Genomic DNA, 21,127 nt, shown 5'->3' with positions numbered 1-21,127 from the left:
ATATGAGATCTGACCAGGAGTTGCTTTGATGAACCAGTTAAACAAACAAACCTAAGATTGCTCTCAGCTGAGGCACTCGGATGTGTGGACTGGAGAAAAGCAACAACAAAACCTGACATCACAATGTTTTCATGCAATACATGACTTGGCATCTTGATAAGTGCTTATTCTCCACCTGAGAATTTGATTTGGAAGAATTTAATACATTCAGTACTCACACTGCTCAGCCGGGACATGATGTACATTTTCCAAAAGCATCATCAACTGAATACCGTTTTCCTGGTGAAACATTTATTTCATCTATCATTTACACTAATTTAACCTACACAACAACAAAACAAATCAGAAGTTCCACATTAATCCTACCAGAAGGATTCAAATAAATTATCTTTCAGTTACAAAAGAAAAAACATCAATTTGCTTTAAAAAAAAAGAAAAAGAATAGACTTCAAAACTTTATTCAGCAGATAGTACGCAGTAAAAAGGACTCAAATTTAATCCATAAGAAGATGTTATGCACCTGTAGTGACAACCGGTTTAATGTGTTAGAAAAGTGAGTTTATTATCATTTGGGGGGATAAATGAGTCATGTACAGTTTGATCGTGTCATTGTGAATCATTGAGTGCTATTCACAGTTCTTTGATCAGCATCTACTGAAACTGAAGTGTCAATAGCTACTTTCAAGTAACACGTTAGTCACATATAAACAGAAAGACTTAAACGCACGGACAACATTCATCTAAAAAACATTGACAGCTAGTGTCCAGATTAGGACTCCTCTCTGATTGGAGTGCATCCCGAGAAAAAACTGTTCTGGAAACTCGTCAGGAGTCGTTTCTTCTTCTTGAGGAAGCTGACTGTTGTTTTGTCCTCTTCATCATCGTTGTCCTCCTGCTCTTCCTCTGCCACCTTCAAGTCTGCGGTGGTGTGTCCCATATCTCCAATTTCTTTTAGCACCTAAAATAGTAAATGAGCACAACACTGTTAGCTGGTTATGCAACATGCAAGACATAAACAGTCTAAGTTTACTCTTGATTTTAAGTGTCAGGATGTTAAAAAAAAAGAAAGTCTTCTTACTTAAATACAACCTCAGATGAACAACACCCAGTCATTTAACAAAGACAAAGAAAATCCAGAAGCCGTTTGTGGAAAACTGCAAAAATGCATCCCATGATTCAACAGTTTATAGAACCACCTTCTTTCCTAAATGACCTTATTAGCCTCTCACATCGTAGGTCCCCTCCTTTTTTGCTGATATGCTGCGTTTGGTTTTCTCCAAACGTGGTGCTGTGTATCATCACCAAACATCTCCACTTTGGTCGTGTCTGACCACAGGACATTGTTGCAGAAGTCCTGTGGTTTGTTCAGACAAAACTCTGTAAAGCTAAACTGTGATGCTGTGCTCTATTTAGAGAGAAGACACAAACAAGCCACACTGTTTTTTCTTCCTTTTCATTTAGCTGAAGCTGGTAGAGTATGAAGTAGCTCTGGGTTTTTTTTAGTAGTTCCTCTGAGCACTGCACAGTCTTACTGTGGGATGGATTTGCTGGCACGTCCACTCCTGAGAAGACTGGCAACTGCCTTGAATATTTTCCAGGACTTCAGGTTGACCTTGTGACCCTTTCCAGATTGATGGGCAGCAACAATTGTTCTCCAAGATCATTGATGACGTCTCTCCTGCGTGTGCTAGCATACACCTGAATGACCAGAGCTGCAAACTGCCTAAACGTCTGCTTTCAGAGGAGCTCTCACCTACTGATAATCCAATAATCAACTCAATTTGATTATCAGCACCTGGATGCTACTTACACTCTTAATTCCTCTGGAAACTGTACAGGTGCACTTTTCACAAAAAACTTTGGCATTTTGACATTGCTAAAAAAACAAAACAAAACAAAAAAATCCCAATAAGGTGCAGTATCCCACGTGTTCATCTCTCGTTGTACTTAAATCATTTAGACCCTCTCAAGGATCAGATCCTCCCCCCCTTATCTTGATACTTAAAATCTTAGAACTGATGATTTATACGACTGTAGCAGTTTTTTCTCGCTGCAATTCTATATTTCTACAGTTGAGTTGCCTCATTGAATGAGAAAACTAATGTTAACTAATGTAACTGAGAAATATGTTTACATTCACTCACACGCAGCCTTGGTACAAAGTCCTGTGCATGCCAGTCAACTCTTGTTCTTACCTTTTTTGTGGGAGTGCAAGACGGCGGCTTGAAGAACGTATTGTTGCCTGGACTGGAATCCTGAAGAGATAGAGAGTCTCGGGAAGTGCTTTCTGTGGAGCTTGCATCCTGAAATAATGAACAGTCCCAAATTCAGAACAATGCTCACTGATAGAAATATGCTGGGCAGTGAAAGCCAGACCTGACTACACAGAAACACACCTCTTAGGCTAACATTCACTTCAGTTCTGAGTCTTATTTTCACTTCTTAGGTTTTCAATCATTTTCATTATGAAACAACATGTTTATTGTATAATACACACTATAAAAATCCATCCCAGAAGCGTGCAGGAAATGGCCTGAAATTAAACTGACAACCAAACACTGTGGGGATCCAGTTTTACTCTTTCACTGCATTAAAAAAAATACATGTTGTTTCTAGTACATCAGGCCAGACTTCGGTGGCTGATCTCTAAACTCTTTGTGATGCAATTAATGAGTAAAACTGGAGCCCTGCAGCATATGAGCTTTTATTCTCTTCTAAAGCAGTTAGTAAAAGTTCATTTTAAGCACATTTTTCATACATGAAACTGGTGTGAAATCTGATTCTTATATATTTCTACCCCAAAAGCTAAGAGTGACTGCTATGCTTGTGCAGCTCTAAATCTGCACGGAAATCTTACATCTACACCAACAACCCATTATTTATCCCAAATTAAGAACAGGGAGCAAGAATGAGGAAAAACCTGCCTCAGCGGGCACCTGGTTATCCATATTTCGACACTTCTCGTGATCACATTGGCAGTTCTCCCCACATGTCATCTTCCCTTTGCGGCACCTGCACTGCTTGTTGCTGCAGCGACCTTTACACGCACACTAAAAGAAGAGAAACCAGGTTCATAGGCCTTCTATCCTGATGCAAACAGTTTCATTTCCGTTTTGGTCTGAAATATGTGACATTTTCAAAGAAATGACATGATGATAAGATGCACATGATTTGTTTTCACTGTGGACAGTCTGTTTCTATAAGATCAAGGAGTTCAATTCAAAAAAAGTGCCAGACTCCTCTTCCCGTCTTACCCCGGTTTGTTTCGGTTTCTTTGAGACTCTGCGTCCTCTCTCCTGTTTCTCAGGTCGCCACTCTTCCGTTTCCTCCTCGTTTTCGTCCTCGCTGGGTGACATCAGCTCTTCGATGTTGATGGTCGCATTCAGCTGCGCTTTAGCTGTGGTAAAGCGCCTTGATTTAGGCTACAGAGAAAGCACCATGTTATGTTCAAATAATCATAAATTGAAGCTACTTCAAGTAAATCTGCAAGAAAAACTTACCTTTGGAGGGACGTACTCAAACGAATCATCTGGGTTGTTTTCTTTGTTGGTTTTAGGCACAAGGATTTTCTTCTCACTTGCCAGGTGCACCATTGAGAGTTTCTGCAGACACGGGCAGGTTTAGGTTAGTCATATAACTTAGGTGAAGAGAATTGCAATGCTTTTTTTTGCTTTTCACTATTCAAACCTGCACTGCAGAACTTTTATTTCTTCCTTCTGGCAGTGAGTGAAATTACACAAATACTTTCTTTATGACAGGGTTTCTTTTCATCTAGGCAAACACTTTTTTCAACATTTCCAGCATACAGGTAGTAACTGTAGTCTACTCTGTCTCCACTGCAGCACTTAGCGCCCTCGTCAATAACAATCAAAGACTAGTATGATGCAAAATATGTAGAGATAAGGACATAATCAGGATTGCATGAACGTCTTTAGGGGGGCCTTAAATAATTCCACTTAATTTTATTTATAAAACACCAAAACAACAGTCACCTCAATGCGCTTTATATTGTAAGGAAAAACCCAACCATAGTAGAGAGAAAACCCGAGTAATCAGAAATTTCCCTTTTGAGCAAGCACTTGGCAACAGTGGGAAAGAAAAACTCCCTTTTTAACAGAAAGAAACCTCTGGCAGAGCCAGGCTCAGGGAGGGGCCGCCATCTGCTGCAATTGATTGCTTTAAAAAATTAATAAGAGAAAACACTCAGACTGCCATACTTAACTGGCTGAACAACTGGCTAGTCATGACAACAGAAATATAATGACATTGGAGGGAAAAAAAGAACAACAACAACAAAAAACACCATTACCCGTCTGTACTCTTCATTCTGCTCCACCAGTTTCTGGTTCTGCTCGCTTAATTCCCGTAGCTTTTCAAGCTCTTCCTCCTATAATGATATTACAACATAAGCTCTGGGCACAACTCTGCATTAATTAATTAAAACAAAGAAAGCTAAAGTTAATTAAACCACAAACTGCTGTAAAATCTGTCCAGACAAACCTGAACATTGAGGCGCTGCAGGAGCTCCTTCTCCTTTGAACTCTCCTTGATGGTGAAGTTTGTTTCGTCTGAATCTTCACCGATAGGTTTGTTCTGAAGCTGGTTAAGGAGGTAAAGAACCTGAAGAAACAAGGTAGAAAGGTAAATATATGGAGCTGCGACAGGTCAATATTTTTGAGTCTAAAGCGAGCCCATCTATGAAGCACCTTCTCTTGATGCCTCTGCTCGAGTTCAACCAGCTGCTGCTGGTGCTCCATGTCCATGGTGGACATGACATTTCTCTCTTCAGCCAGCATCTTCCTTAAGTCTTGTGCATTTGCCTTTTCCTGTGTCACCTCGCTCTCTAGCTTGGCATGGGCTGTTTTAGCAGAAACCAACTTAAAAAAGAAAAAAATATTAGATTTTCTTTTCTAAACCAAACACCATTAAGTGATTTGACTATTGTACAATTAAACAATTCAGTTATGGTCATGGAATATATGCATGCATTCTCATTTCATTTTATCTACCTCTGACATCAGGACCTTGAGGGCACACTTGGTCTCAACTATACTGGTGATGTTGTCTATGCGTTGCTTAAAACGTCCCTCGCTGTCTGCAGCGAGAACTTTCTGCTGCAGGTCCGCTATCTGGGCATTCCTGTGAAGGTGCAAATCACTCTGCAGATCTTATAAAACCTTTAACGTGTAGCATATACGCACAAAACAAACGCAAACAGCATTTTAGTCCAAATAAAACAAGCTTGTACATAGCTTCGTTAGCAGGATTTTGCTAATACAGCGGACCTTTTAGCTTGAGTACAGAACCTTTGGCCACAAGTGCAGCATGTGTGATCGTTTGTTCTGGAAAAACAGCCTAAAAGAAAAATGAAGATACCGACTGTGGCTGAGAAACCAGAGAGAACCAAGTTACTGGTTGTTGACAACATTTACACGACTGACCTTCGCTATTTGCATGAACCAAGAAAAAGAAGTATATTAAACGTTTGCGAATTTATTGCAATATTGAAATGATAAAGTGACAGCTCACACATGTTGCATTTAAGTACAGTTATTACTAAAATTGCAACAACTGTACTTAAATGCAACATCAGATGTTTCTTTGCAGCTCTGAACCCTTGGTTTGGTGTAAGTTTGGCATAAACTGGACTCCAAACTTATCTTTTGCTAAAAGCTTGAGAGGCTTCAAGGAAAATCGAAAAACAAACAAACAAACAAAAAAAACCCTGAAATAATCAGTGAACAAATTCAGGGTTTTTTGTTTTTGTTTTTTTTTAAAACCACTATTACTTATTACAGAGAGCATCTTAGAAATAGACAATAGAGTTTTTTTCACATATAAAGGGGGGAAAAAAGGGCTGCTTGAAATAGTCATTAAATCACACAAACAGTTTGGACCACAGACAGTAAAAAATATGGATGTACTTTCAGGTTGGAAAAATTCAGCCAATGGGCAAGTGCCTAAAACCTGCATTCTTTGTGAAGGCCATCAGGTGGCAGTAGTTGCAATTAGGCACATAGGCTTTTGGTCCTATAGAAGTCTATGAGAAATCAGCTTTCTGGCCTCACCTCTGTAAACACTTTGCTGCTAGGTTTATGTCCTCAGTTACTAACGACTTCTCAATCACAGGTCATTAGCCACTACAATGCTTTCAGACCCACCCCTCCTCGTCACTTTTGTAACCAAGATGACAGCAGCAGAGACGCTCATCTAAGTGGCCTCGAAACAGAATGAAGCCAGTGGAACTTATCAAACCAAAGGAAATGTCATGGCAGCTAGGTATTATACTATCTGGTTTTGACAGACTGAGGTGTCTTGTTTGGCTGGTTTTCATGACTCACCTGAGGCCAATTTCTGTCTCCAGGTTCTCCACCTGTTTCGTCAGAGGGGTTTCCAGCGCCCCCTGGCTCTCCAGTTCAGATATGATCAGTGTCCGACGCTGCATGGAGAGATGACATAAAGTAAATGATTTAACCACATTTCTCTGCATCCATGTCACTTTAACTATTTTATTTAAAAAAGAAAACACTTAATTAGATTTATAGACAAACTCTGCTTTAATGGTCCCCAGAGGAATGTTTATAATTATAGCCAATCAGAGTTCACTGATAGATGATGGCTGTCTCTGCTGTAGCAGAGATGTTTACAGAGTTGCTATTAAAACTAAGAGTTAAGCAAGTTGGTTTTGCATTTAACTCATGTAAATAAGTCACTGTGAATGGATCCAAAATGGACATGATGAGCTGGAAAATAACCACATCTAAATTGGATCTGGTCCTCATCCGGTCTGAATCTGTGGTTCTCATCTGTTCAGATGAGTTCAGTCTTTGAATTTCACACATTGTACCTTTCAAAATATTGTTTAACATCATTTAAAGGCCGATTTATTGAATGCTGCCTGCTGCAGTCTGAATTTAAAAGGTCACAAATATATTTAAGAATCATTCAGCTTCATCTGGAAGATCTCAACTGTGACAGACATTTTTCCATCATTGTGAGCGATTACAACACAACAAATGGTTGATTATTGATCAGCGTGTTACATGTTTAAACACTTACACAGCTCTGTTTCTATCTAGAGAAACAGAGTTAGACACTAAAGATTTTATCCTGAGGCGATTATAAATATACAGTGTAATGACAACTGTCTCTGTCCTTCTATCACTCATTTATTATTCAACTGCTCATGTTACTTAAAAAAAACTTTAGCAAACAAACGGCAAGCTAACGTGTTCTTGAGATTTCAGCGTGTGTAAAAATGTAAACTTCTGTAGCTTAATTGGCTCCACTCTGATCTTTGATAGCCACTTTGTGAATGAGGATATTAAACAGTGTCAGACAGCTGGTTCAGGTGTAGCCAGAGAGCAGAGTCAGAGAGAAACACCGAAGTTTGCAAAAGAAAGCCCGTCAAAGAGTCCGTTTCCACAGTAACCAGCTTAGATCTTAAACCCAGCTAATCCCAGGGTTATCAAACTCAGTGTTGTTAGCCAAACCTGGCACTGAAACAGGGCCTTGCTGCATGTTTCGTTTTCTATAACAACTGTACAGATGTGTCAGCTCACCCTGATTTTGGGAGCCGGCCTCTCCCCAGCCTCCAGCTGCTGTTTGAGGTGGTTGATCTCCTGAGCCAAAACCTTCCTGTCCTCCAGAAGATCATTGAGATGGCGCCGGGCCTCCTCCGTGCTAACCATCACCTCCACCTCGTTGAGAAACCATGTCTGATGACAGAAAAGGAAAACGGTTCATATTGTGAAACTTTAAGTCCGAGTTATCTCCAACACAAAATATTTGACCATTTCTCAAGAATCATGTTTTTCTACCTTCACTCTCGCAGCTGCTCCCTCCATGCCTTTGTTCTGGGCATCTTTGCGCTTCTCTGCTACCTCACTTCTCTTCTGTAGAGCATCTTTTAATCTCTTGTTTGCAGCTGCAGCCTTTAAGCAAAAAAAAGAGCACCTCATAAACAGCTACAAACCTTTTCCAGTGATTCTTCAACCCTATGAACACAAAAATTTCAAATGGTAAAAAACAAACAAACTGTGCAACAGTGAATGGCCACACCTCTTCGGTTTTACGACGCAGGACGTTGGCTTGTTTCTGAAAATCTCTCTCCAGTTTAAGCAGCTCATACTGCCGTTTACGATCCTGCAAAAAAAATACAAAATAAACGGATTACAGAAGTCAAAGAACCTCCAGAATAAACAGGTTTTTGACAAGAAAAGGCTAGAGAGTGCAACAACTGAAGTCATCCCTCTTATGTCTCCATAAGAGTCTTATCTCTACTCACCTTCTCCTTCAGCTGCAGTACCTCCCTGTCCTTTTTGTTCTTCCACTGCCTGAATTTCTCAGAGTCCTCTCTCATCTGCCGCATTAGCTGTGTACGTTGGGTCTTCATAGCCTGTGAGAACACAGCGACATTTGAAACTTGTGTCTGTAGTTACTCAAACGCTTTAAAGAAAAACAAAGCTCAGAGTACACGCGATGACGCCATGTGACAAAAGGTTTCTGTACTGCATGCTCACAAAGTGCCATATAATGCAGAAGAGAAATATGTTACTGAACAAAGATAATAGATAAACTATTACATCTATTACTGAGGCTGCTTGATGATCCAAAAATGACTCATCAGTTACATGGTGGCTCTCATCACATTGACTTAATTAGTTTCTGACTATAAAAACAATATCTGAAAACTCTGCCAGAGATTTTTAATATAAACAAAAACTATAATTGTCTGATATGGAGATACGATCACAGGCTCTCGTGTGTGATCTGCAGACAAATCAGCTGCAGGCAGCAGTTAATGATCCTTCCAAAGGTTCACAACTTGTGATCTTGTTACAATTTTAGCTTTCACTAGACAGAAAGAGAGCCTTTGTTCATCAAGACTTGTCATCATGGCTGAAGCCAAATAAACTGTTTGTTAGTTTGCGATTTTATGAAGGAAAAAGTAATTAAAAAAATAAAAAATAAAAAAAAAATAAAAAAAGCTGCTCTAAAGTATTTCTCCCATTAAAAATAGCCAACACAAAAACGGTAAAGAAGGAGATCAAATTTTTTAAAAACGAAAAGAAAGAGGTAAATATGACATAAAGCAATTCTAAACCTAAAATAAAAGCATGTATTGTATAACAGGCCAGTTGAGATTTGGATTGGTATCACAAGAACTTTGTAATGAAAACGAATCTAAAGAGTTTAAAAAAAAAAAAAAAAAAAAAATCAACCATCTTGTTTTCATAATCCCCTAAAGCCAAAAAGCACAATTAGAAATAAGATTTAACTAATAGCCCAGCCCTACACCCTGCTTTTACAGGACTCAGTGTTAGATTAAGCATCTCAGCTGTGGTTTATATCACAATTCCCAACTGTGTTGTTTTGTCTCATACTTCAATTTAAAGATCAGTTTAAAAAACAAAACAAAACAAAATCCATGCCACACAAAATATTCAACACACCATTAAAGGAAAATAAACCGTTACCTGTATTTCCTCCATGAGCTTGCTAACTTTCTGAACAGACGACTCTTTGAGTTTCAACAGTTTGGACTGCTCGAGAAGTTTCTTCTTCATGTCTACCAGCTGGCTCTCAAGCTCCTGCAGTCTCTTCCTCCGTTGCTCGCTGAGCCTGGGCGAGGATGGTGGAGTCAAGTCAGGTCAAGTATAAGAACCTGCACGTATATTACAACAAGCACCAAAACAAAGAAAGGGCTTTCCTACTTAGCCTGGTTGGTGTCTTTCTTTGCAGACTGAAGGGCCAAAACGAGTTCCTCTTTCTCCTTCTGCAGTGAATCCACAGCAGACTGTAGAGTTTGTACATTTTTCTGGAAGAGAGTCCGAAAGATTAAAATGTGTCTACCGTTTCATGATATTTTGAAATATGGCTTACACGTATTTGCACTACACTTTGAGATCTGTGTATGTGACAGCCTCTACTAATAAAACCATTTAGAATTTGTTATTCAAGTGGAAACGTCTGCAAAGTTTAAAAATGCCAATAATAAACTGTGACTCGGCAGTCAATAACACCTCGCTTAAACTTGTCTACTGTAGTAAGATGACAGTTAAGTGACTCTGTAATGCTGACCTGGTGCTCAGATTGCATCGGCTCCAGCTGGCTGTCATTTTGGCACATTTTTTTAACAAATGCTTCTTTCAGGCTTAAGACTTTGTTAAGCTCAATCAGCTCCTTGGAGAGCTGGGCTTGCCGCAATGCATGATGGGCTGTGAAGGCTTCTGGGGAGTCCTTTAGGGCAGTGGCATCCTATTTGGAGAGTATTAGAGTTGGAAAACATCTAAAATTACATCTGGTTCAGTCTTCAGTCAAGTTAGTTTGGCCAAGATAAAAGAAATGTGATGCTCTGCTACTCGTGGAAGATACGTTAAGAAAACAAAACTGAAAACATACTGATGGGGATCCCTCTGGTGAACATTTATTGCCATTCCCAGACACTTCAGGTAAATCCTCTCCTGCAGCCACTGCATCAATGGAGGCGGCGATGCCCGCACTCTCATTCTGACAAAGCAAACAAGGAGTAAACCATAACATTCAAGAAGAATATTCAAATTTAATAGTGGAAAAATTGAAGAATTGCAAAATAGTTTAATAACACAGCAGCAAAAGAAAGTTGTCATCAAATTTATTTAACCCATTTCTTTCTATATTTAACATCAGGCAAAGCTCTCTATTTAAAAAAGAAGCACCAATTTACTCTATTATTACTTGACTTATATTTCTTTGACTGGATTGTAATGTAAGAAGACATCCATACTTTGAGCTCCAAGATGATGTTTTGCAGATTCTTCATCACTTCAACATTCTCCTTGAGCTCCTGGTCCTCCAGCGTTTTCATCACTTTCTCCAGATCTACAGTACATCTGAAAAACCATCGGACATCAATGTGACTCAGTGGATTTGTTGACAAGCTGAAATCCTGAGTCAAATTAAAAAATGAAACTGCTTTTTGTAGGAACAGATTTCAGCACAGCTACTGTTAAAGCTTTTTGAGACCTCTTCTAAAGCTTTGCTGGCTTTTTGCTTTAGCAAACTCACGCTGCATGGTGCCGCAGTTGCTCCAGCTTGCTTTGCATTTTCTCATTTGCTTGCTCTGTCTACAAAATAAAACAAACAGCATATAAAAACTATGATGATGCAAAACAGTGGAAATGTAAGAAAGAAACTAAGGTCAAAAGATCAACTGTAAATAATTTGCAACTGTTTTTGTTCGTGTCAAATCCAATCCTTTTGTTTTCATAAGCAGTAATAACAGGATGCTGCTGTGACTAGGCTCACCATAATGATCTTCTCAAACATGTGGGCCGTCTGTCCAGCTGCCTCACTCAGCTCTCTGCTCAGTTTATTGTTCTCATCCCGCAGAGCGCGGTTTCGTTCCAGCAGTTTAGTCACGTTCTCTGCACTCTCTGACCTGCAACAGGGGCAACTATTATGGCCTTTTGCTTTATAGGTGATGTTTATCCTGGCTGCATTTATTTGGCATCCTCTTTGAACCCTGAGGTTTACTGAGAAAGCTGTCTTACCCAGAGAGCACCGGAGCTACTCCTCCACGTGCATGAAGTAGCATCACCTGCAGCTCTTGGACCTACACCAGGGTACCATTGAAAACATTTGGAACATGCTTTAATCTTTTTCAAACTAAACCACTCAATGAAAAACTGCAACACTAGTAATTTGAGTGCTGATGATAATGAGGGCCAACACCCATTTTTGCACCTGTTGTTTCAAGCGGTTCATTTCTGCAGCTCTGGGGTCGATGTTGACAACTGGTTTATTTTTAATCTTGCGAGCTCTGTCAGCATATCGCAGCGTGTTGATGGTTTCCTCCATGTTGGAGTCTGCAGGACTGACGCAAGCAATCATCAAAGTGTGGCTGTTGCCTCCCAGAGAATCTGAGGACAAACACACATATACATGTATACGTTTACAGGGGTGCAGTTAAGTTCTACAATGCATTGTTACCACTTTGAACACCCGTAGCTTTTCTCCCTCAAATAAATAAAAACCTAAGCTTAATGCGAATCCTGTTCAAGGAGTCTGAAGATGTTTCAGTTTTTCATGGTAATGGAAGTGAAACAAGCAGGAAAAAAGAAAATACCACATACTACAAGCCCTACCATAGAAAGGCATAATGTTTGTGTCTGCTGAAAGTAGAAGCGGGCCTATGTGACAACATCTTATGATCATCTCAGTCATACAGGTCTTTCTGAAAGTAGAATGGCAGCCTCCACTTGCTGTTCAAACCTTGTTTGCAGAATGCAGCCATTCAGAACATAGCTGGCTTAAAGGCCTCATATGAAAGGGACCTTAAAAGTCTTGTTTCAGACAGTGGAAGAATCGAGGAATCACACCAAAGTCTGGTATAAGCTAAATAAGAATGATTTAAAATGGAATTATCGACTCCAGCAGAGTCCACAAATACAACTTTAAAGGAATCAGGACAAAATATATGACAGATTTAAAATGTTTTAATAAAATTGGTTTTGCTAGAGAATATAATGAGCAAAACAAAGAAACACTTAAAGAAAAAGAAAAGGGCAGCACATATCCAGTTTAACTCAAATTAAATTCATGTTTGTGAATTATGAGTCTTATTTCTTGCATTTTTCTTCAAATTCAAGATTAAAGGTAAATAAAAGCATCACCAATCCTGGACTCCAGGCATCTAAGCCTTCTGAAAACCTAAATAAAACCCTGACTGACTTTGAAAATCCTCACAGTGAGAATGTATCCATGTCTGACCTAATGACCATAATGTAACATCTGGCCATCTACATCAAAGCTTACCTTGCAGCAGGCGGGTGAGCTTAGAGTCTCTGTAAGGAACAAAGGTGTTTTTCTTGCTTTCATCCCCCAAAGCACTGATCACATTTCCCAAAGACAAAAGGCCACGATTGATGCTGATACCTGCACATAAATATGGACGGCATGACCAGAAGTACTGTTATTAAACACAGAAATGTAGCTTAATACACCTTACATAGCAGCACATGTCTCCGTGATAATCGCACATTAAAGGCTTACAACTTTTAACTGATCTTGGTTACCTTCCTTTAAACGATCTCCTTCTGCTTTGGTTTTTTTTTGTCTCTCGGATCCAGCCAGATCCACAAGATGCAACTTTGAAACAACTGAATCAGCCCTGAAACAAAAGATTGTACAAATATTCAGACTGCAGTAGGCAATATTTTGGAAATGCCTGTTGGGTGTTGTAGAATGAGGACGTGCACAAACACACTAACCCAGTTTAAGGGAAAATATTATAGTAGCTTACAAAAGAGAAACACTGAAATTCTGGGCCCACCCTCTGTGTAAATCAACAATTTAGCTGATACAATGTATCTAAAAAGTATTCACAGCGCTTCACTTGTTCCACATTTTGTCATGTTACAGTCTTATTCGAACATGGATTCATTTTTCACCTCAAAATTCAACAAACAAACACCTTATAATGACATTAAAAAACAAGAATATTTGCTGTTAGTTTTAGGTTGTGGTGGTGCCTTCTGTGGTCCTTTTGGTGTTGCTGAGCTGGTGAGTGGATTAGGTTGTTGTTGTTTTTTTTTTAAAGAACAGACTAGATTGTTGATTCAGCAACTTCATACATTTTCTCTCTTTGTCTGATGTATTCACTATGTTTTTATCAGGCTAATTTAGTCGTCTGTTTCATTTGTTCTATTTTGAAACTTAAACGCTTTAGCGGCTGCCTTTTGTGTAGTTTGCAATATTTGCCTTTTATTTATCTGAAAAAGTCTCATGTTCCTTAAGTACATCTACCCTGTTGAACTTATTATGGGAAATAAATATTTAAATAAAAACAAGCTGCTGATTATTTCACATTTTACTTGTGAGCAACGGCACATTTAAATCTTACAAATATAGTTATTTGGCTTATATCGTGATAGATATCGTTATCGCCTGAAATGAAAAAAACATATCGTGATATGAAAAAATCTCATATCGCCCAGCTCTATGAAAAACCAACAAATGCAAGTTCAACAATTGGAATCAACTCCAGATCTTTTATCTGCCTAATCTCTTAATGAGGCAACAAGCAACACCCGGTCATGAAGCAGCTTGTCCAGTTTCTTTTGACACTTTGACAGTGGGGCATTATGTACAAAAACAACTTTAATTCCTAAGCAGTTCATACAGTTCTTTCATAATACCCCTTGAAATAGAACCAAATGCCTCATGTTGAGGATTACATTAAAAAAACAAACAAAAAAACAACAACCTCCTGTGGTGATGTACAAAGGCAAAATAACAGAAACATAGTGTCCAAAGCCGGTTCCAGTAAATCAAAGATTGACAATATAATAACAACCCAAGGCAAAGTTTTTACTGGACAAATGTTAAATTAAAACTGTAACATTTAGAGCAATTCTATAACAAATACCCATAACAGGAATATGAAAATGTACAGAATTCAAATGACTGTCACCTTATATCTGAGCACTGTGAGCAGGTATTCTGTGTCTATATCAGAAAAAAATGTTTGGACAATAAGATGAAACATGTTTTATCAAGGAAAAAGGGAGCCAAACTGACTTATCTGTCCCTCTGCGCTGTTCCAGTGTGATGGTGAAGATAGCATGGGAACGTGAAGAGGCAGCGTTCATGGCTGTGGAGCCCACGGTACGAGCAGAGTTTCCAAGCTCCAGACAGCTCACCATTTCAGGGGCAGAAAATACCTGCTTCTCAGTTAAGCCGACAATCTGGAAAGCAGGACATTTTTAATAAAAGTTCAACTAAAGATGGAGAAAAATGCACATATGTGGTTCAGGTGGGCTGTCAAAAAATTTGAATTTGCTTTTAACATACAAGTCACTCACCTTGATGCCTTCTTTAGGATCTTCCCGAATGCTGATAGCAGGTTTGTCTTTGGATGAACACAGCAAGTCTAATATTTCTTCATTATAAATCTACAATCAAAAGAAAACCTTAACTACTTTACTTTATAGGGCTATTGTACATACACACCACAAACCAAAAACATTCACCAACCTCCAGGTAAGACACTGCCAGACAGAATTCACAGTCTGTCCTTTGCTCCTTTTCTGCAAAGATGCACCTGATAACTCGAGGAATGACTCCAACAGATGGCTCGTTTTCTTGAGCCGTTGTATAGGTTCCTCCCATCGAAAAGGTCTTTCCAGATCCCGTCTGTCCATAGGCAAGAACTGTGGCATGGTAGCCTACAGTAACAATAACATCACATGATGGATGGAGCATAATTAGCTGCAAAATTATTCAATAGATTTAAAGGAATACAAAAAATAAACACAGCTATTTTATTTTTCGAGCCTACATAATCACGTCTCAGGAAGAAGATTAAATCTTAAGACATTCACTTAAAAAGCATCAAGTTAAAAGCTACCTTTGAAAAGCCCAGACAATAAAGGGGAAACCGCTGTACTGAAGACTTCTTCTTGTTCAGCAGTGGGCTCAAATACATAATCATAAGTGAATGCCTTCTCTGTGCCAACAATCACCTGAAACCAAACAAACATGCAGCAGTTTTTACACACAACATGCAATGTAAGTACAAAACGAAAACACAGTGTAGTTTGATTTTGATATATTGTGAGGCATGTCTGTAAAAGAAAGGCAGTTGAGCACCTGTGGCTCCCCAGGGACGAAAGTGAGGCAGGACTGACATCCCTCGTTGATTTCTTTTGGTACTAGTGGGCGACATCGTAAGGCAACTCGCACCGGAATGACCTTCTCATCCTCGTTTGTCATGATGCAATATTCCAATGAATAACTGCAAAACAACAAAATGAAGGGATTACCAAAAAAAGCTGGGCACTGATGTGATTAAAAGGCATGTTACTATATATTTGCAGAACAAATATGTTTAAAAAAAAACTTTATAATTTATACAAAATAAAAAAAAGTTCTGAGTACTCAATATTAAGGCAGGTGGTGTAATAGGGACTCCCTGTATGTTCAAATATAAGACTTTACTTTTGCTAGACAATTTGACAGACCAAAAAAACGTCCTAGAAATAAAATAGAAATCTCTTCTGATAGTTTACGGTTACACACTTTATATGGCTGAGTGTCAAACATTTATGCGGTTGTCTTTTTTTTACATAAGTGCTTATTTGTGAAAATGACTTAATAAAATAATGGGTGGTGTCAGTATCTAAAAAATTGCTCCATTATTGACTTCCTATGTTGCGACTCCGTGATCAGTCTCTGTGCACCACAGCTTTCAGCCCTTCTGGAGATTAATCGGAACAAAACAGAGCTGTGCAATGACTCCCTGTCCTGGTGGAAATCTACCATTTTCCACGGAGGGGGTTGTATCGTTGACGATAAATTTTAACTGTTTGTCTGGAGGACACAAACAGCAGCCATACTTTAAGTCCACTCGAGCAATTCACATTTCATAGTTAGCGGTGCTACTTTTCCAGAACAGAAAGCACTACCAAAAATGCATCAAGATGACTGTTAATTAGCTCAGCTGAAACCAGCGACAGCTTAACCGTAGCTAACTAGCGGGAGTTATCAGCAAACATTGACATTAACGTTACCTTCACACGTTTCCTCCAGAGCCAGTGTTTAATTAAGTATAGCGAAAACTACATTCGTTGGTTCTGCCTGATAGACGCTCTCAAATAAACATTAAGCCTTAAATATATCAAATTATTAACGCTAACTTCCTCGACTTTTTAAATTTTACTCAAGTCAGGTCCCTAAGAGGAGTTGTTACTGCCCGCCACTTTCAAACACTCAGCTCCGCCTCCTGTTTCTTCTTCTACTTGTAATTTTACTGCAGAGTCAATGCAGAAACGCAACGCTACCGACCTCTACAGGATAAACGGAAGAGTACAGCGTTAGTACATTGTTCTGTGTTATCCGTTACACCCTTTCTCCTCAATGTTTCTGAACTTCGAAATATACTTGAAGGTGCGATTAGTAAATGAAATCCCTACTTGATATTTAAATAGCCATACTAAAAAAGTAATTAACCACAGACACAGTGAGGAAAGCACTAGAGTTTTACTGTCCAGGCAACAACACGAAACTCAGTAGCTAAGGTAGAGATGCCAGGATTAATAAACACAAATAAATAAATGAACAAAAGAATGAAAGCGCAAGAGGGGACTATTTGTTTTTTCAAAAAGACAGGAGGAATATAAGGAGAGATGGGTGAGTGACATAACGCCCCACTCGATGAGATGAGTTTTTCAGCCTACAATGGAGAAATGGGGGAGTGACTCTTGTCTGCTGGCTGGAAGAGAAAGGTCATTACGCTGGGAGCCAGAGGGGGAAAACAGCTGAGTCCAGATAAAACGATGATGACAAGGTTTCTGCAGGGAAGACAGAGCTAAGCTGACAATAAGAGCAGCAGAAACTGGGGCACAGATTCACATTGCATTTATGTGTTTCTGATAATATGCAGTAACGTATCATTTTATGACAGTAACCAGTCCAACCAAACACATCAAGGAAATTTATTGAATGAATGGGACAAGTGAGCACATAATTGGACCATATGCAAACTTTGACCTCTGTCAATACTTGGAACTCCTTGGGAGAAGCATAAGCGCCAATAGAGCTTATCCTCACCAGCCAACACAGATGTCTGACTCAGCCCCACCCCTCCTCTGACTGAAGCTCTTGACCTCATATCACATTTTTGCAGTGTGATTAAATGAAATATAATAACACATATCAACCACGGGCATGTCCTATATTCATCCTAAGAATTAGCCACTATCCTGCCATTTCTAAAACCCTACAGTTACGACACACTGACAGTGCTATGAAATAGAGGTATTTTGCAATTGCTCACCATTAAGTGATTGTTTTGCTATTGAGTCGTTTGTCACAATATGTTGAAGGAGATTTGAGAACCAATGAATCCTTACTATTGATTTAAAAAACCAGAAAACCCTGGTGTTGCCCCTATACCTAACTCCATGCTTATGTGAATCATGTTCATCATCATGTCTCCTCTCAGCTGTGATCTCAGAGGCAAGTGAGTCCTGCTGCTGTGGGAAATTCCACCACAAGGCGTAATAACAACATGCCAGACAGTCCCAGCTCCCAGGAATAGAGCAGACAGTAAATGAATGGAACAAAACAGCCTAATCTTTCCATTTATATTCACATAATGATTAGTGCAGATACATGTATTTTTCTTAAAAAGGTAAAACTGCAGAGCCAGTGATAAATTCTCTCAGTGTGGGGGTTACTTAAAGCCATCACGACCTTGACAACAGTACACGCACTTAGACTGCAGCTAGAAGGGGAGGAAATTCAGCCTGCTTCCCCCTTTCCTGTTGCAGCTTCAAAAGATAATCTGGACGTGGTGGATTGCATTGCAATGACATCACCCGTGCCTCAGTTCCAATGGTTACACGAACAGGGTTTCAAAGAGAATACAGTCTGCTCAGCTGCACTAAGCTATGTGTACATACCAGCTTCATGCTCTACTGAGCTAAAAGCCCCATAATGGTGTTTGCCATTAACCACGGAAAGTTTAACATATGATCAAACTCATTTCTGTTTCACAAAAATGTATTAATAATTAAAAATATGCTAAATATCTGTTGAGTTGAGTAAACTTGAACAATTGCCTACAGAAATAAATCACTGAGATGTCAGCGAGATTAACTGACTGTGTAGAGGTCCATGTGACAATAAGTGAAATTATATGTTGCCACATAAGAAAACACAAGACAATTTTTACTTGCTTCATTTATTGTGTAATACAATAAATGCAGGCATCTGCATTTTTTCTTTTACTATTATTTTTCTTTTAAAACAATTTTTTACAACTGTTTTGTCTGCGCACTTCACATCATTTTTGAGTGCTTTCAGGAACCTGCATAGATACAAAATGTGAGTATATAATATGACTACATTTATATCCAATGTTAGGGTTACATGTTTTTCCCCATAAAAGGGACAACAGAAAAAACTAGCAAGCAATTCAGCCAAACAGGAAAATGGAAGCTTAGAACACTTAAAACCTGCAGTGCTCTGCACAAGAAAGCCTGTTTGGAGGCGAAAGCCGGAAAGGGATCAGTCAGCAGCACAGCCAACAATAATTAGTTGTACATTTTCAAAGAGGTTTGAAGCCTTATGCTGAGTCAGTCATGAGGCACTTTATGGGAGCGGTGTCTGTAGGTTACTGCTCTGATAAACAGAAATATGTCTGAACTTGACAGCCAAGGAGGTGAAGCCAAATCAAGGAAAATACTGTCAATGATAATATAAGTATAAGCATACTAATACTTTGGGCATAGGCAGCATTACAGAAATTGACATAAATTTTTTGGCTCTGGAAGAACCGAGGATGCTGTTGGGTTGCTACACTGGCATTGAACTGATGCTGACAGTAATATTTAAGGATGATATACTGATGTTTAATTTAAGCACATATGAAAATATTGTACTGTGTAATTATTCTTTTTCAGTGCTTTTGTCGTTACAGTTGGACTCTAAGGAACTTGACTGAATTTTGAGATTTATTTGCCATAAAAAACAAATAAAAAGACACACAACAAGCAAAGTTATATATGAATTTAGCTGATAATATTACTTAAATTATTTTTTTAAACTTTCTGTAGATACTATAATAATATTGTTTTGATTATTTTTCTTTTTTTGTTGACCATGGTTACAATAAAGTTCCTTAGAGTTTACTGATAACACAGCAACAGCAATTGATATTGGGGAATATGCCAGTGGAGTACTTATAGATTAAAAAACAGCCTTTGACACTGTTGAACATAAATGATTATTTTAAAACATACAGATGTATGGACATAAAAAACATGTGAGAGAATGTGAAATGCCAAACAGTCGAGGGTTAAGGCATGACACCTGGTTAAGACAGTGTTAGTACCCGTAGCCATGTTTTGTAAAATGACAATGTTGTCGTTAGCTCTGAATATAGCAAAAATAGTTATCTTATAGGCATAGTATTATCATAGTGTTATTATAGTATTATGTGTTTAGTAGCACAAAAAAGGAACAAAGACTGAGTAACTTTAGTTTGATGTTGCCCCTCTGCTGTCTGTTCTCATATTTAGCAGACGACAGTTAGCTGTGTTGAACCTGCAAAACATCATCTTGGAGCTCAAAGTATGGATTTCATCTTATATCACAATCCAGCACAAAAAAATATAAGTCAAGTAATAATGTCACCAAATGACTATATAATGTTAAGGATAGCAAATGTCAGACTAGATGTTGCTGCTTATGTAAGTGAAAAAAACACAGAAAAGCACCTTAATCTGTAAGAAACTGCTTTCAGCAGCACCGTTTCCAGCAAAAAAAAGAAGAAAGAAAATGCTTTGGTAAGCCCACTGTAACACAGAACAAACAGCTGACAGAAAAAAAAGTCATTGGCTGCTGGAAGGTTAATCAGCTAAAAAGCCTAATATTGTTCTCGGGGTCTGATGGGACCCAAATCAGAGCTAAATTTAGCTCTGATGTGGCACAGATGTATCCAAGTAAATATGTTTTTCTGCTTTCATTCAACTTCACGTTTGTTGAATATTGACATTTGGTAAAGATGACAACTGTTAACTTTTTTAAAAAATTGCATTCATGTATTGTCTGGACATGGTTATTTTAGAATATAATTGATAATTAATTGCACTATTTCTGGGTTTTTGTGGGGGTTTATTTTGTACATTTTAACTATTCAGAGTTAGAAAGTTGGCCAAATTGTAATTTTGTTTGAGTCCCTCAAATAGAAATTGTTTTGCCATATAAATTTAGTAATTCAGCTTTGGTTAAAACTGAAATTGATACACTTAAATTTAAAAGATTCTAAAAACTGTTGTTTATTCTGTTTGGGTAAATGATAATACAACACATATAAAATGGAATTAAATAAATTTATACTGACAAACATACATCTTTTTCTCCTTTTATCAAACACATCTTTTGTTCAAATTAATAACAAACAACTTAAAACTGGGGGGTTCCTCATGGATCTGTATTAGGACCATTCTTGTTCATTTTATGCATTAATGACATTGTGTAATTTCCAGATCACTACAAACAATATTATTTGCAGATGACACCAAACTTCTATGTTGTGATAATAATTTGGAACAACTTCTGAATGCACTGGGGAAAGAGT

The 21,127-nt window shown here is 38.4% G+C and overlaps 1 protein-coding gene across 2 annotated transcripts; it reads right to left on the bottom strand.

Annotated features, from left to right (window-relative positions):
• Positions 1 to 269: 269 nt before the first annotated feature.
• On the bottom strand, positions 270 to 16,751 carry kif4 (kinesin family member 4). 2 transcript variants are annotated; one of them, XM_085288543.1, is made up of 31 exons: positions 16,554 to 16,751; positions 15,634 to 15,778; positions 15,392 to 15,506; positions 15,019 to 15,209; positions 14,847 to 14,936; positions 14,563 to 14,729; positions 13,059 to 13,153; positions 12,799 to 12,918; positions 11,728 to 11,903; positions 11,535 to 11,596; positions 11,290 to 11,422; positions 11,050 to 11,108; positions 10,769 to 10,874; positions 10,405 to 10,512; positions 10,084 to 10,260; positions 9,717 to 9,820; positions 9,480 to 9,624; positions 8,288 to 8,398; positions 8,062 to 8,145; positions 7,821 to 7,934; positions 7,563 to 7,718; positions 6,342 to 6,439; positions 5,010 to 5,139; positions 4,707 to 4,877; positions 4,501 to 4,620; positions 4,310 to 4,387; positions 3,501 to 3,602; positions 3,255 to 3,422; positions 2,925 to 3,050; positions 2,196 to 2,303; positions 270 to 958 (listed from the first exon to the last, which is right to left on the bottom strand). In XM_085288543.1, exons 2-31 carry the CDS (start codon positions 15,754 to 15,756, stop codon positions 770 to 772), a joined length of 3,726 nt encoding a protein of 1,241 aa, XP_085144669.1. In that variant the 5' UTR covers positions 15,757 to 15,778; positions 16,554 to 16,751; the 3' UTR covers positions 270 to 769. The 2 variants fall into 2 exon arrangements, with proteins under 2 accessions (XP_085144669.1, XP_085144670.1); XM_085288544.1 differs by having other exon boundaries at positions 2,937 to 3,050.
• Between the last annotated feature and the right edge of the window lie 4,376 nt (positions 16,752 to 21,127).

The sequence above is a fragment of the Mchenga conophoros genome, linkage group LG10 (assembly GCF_057382185.1).
Source record: "Mchenga conophoros isolate Kocher_MC1m ecotype Shallow Benthic linkage group LG10, M_conophoros_male_GT1.1, whole genome shotgun sequence".
NCBI classification, from domain to species: Eukaryota; Metazoa; Chordata; class Actinopteri; order Cichliformes; family Cichlidae; genus Mchenga; species Mchenga conophoros.
The sequence above is the reverse complement of the archived record's forward strand: the minus strand, read 5'-3'. Positions and strand labels throughout refer to the sequence as shown.

Excerpts from the sequence above, each read along its gene's own strand:
- kif4 (XM_085288543.1), bottom strand. The coding sequence starts at position 15,756 with ATGACAAACGAGGATGAGAAGGTCATTCCGGTGCGAGTTGCCTTACGA. Across the intron at positions 6,440-7,562 it reads GGCCGGCTCCCAAAATCAGG|CGTCGGACACTGATCATATC; the intron begins GTGAGCTGACAC and ends CTCTCCATGCAG. Across the intron at positions 2,304-2,924 it reads ATAACCAGGTGCCCGCTGAG|GATGCAAGCTCCACAGAAAG; the intron begins GCAGGTTTTTCC and ends TCATTATTTCAG.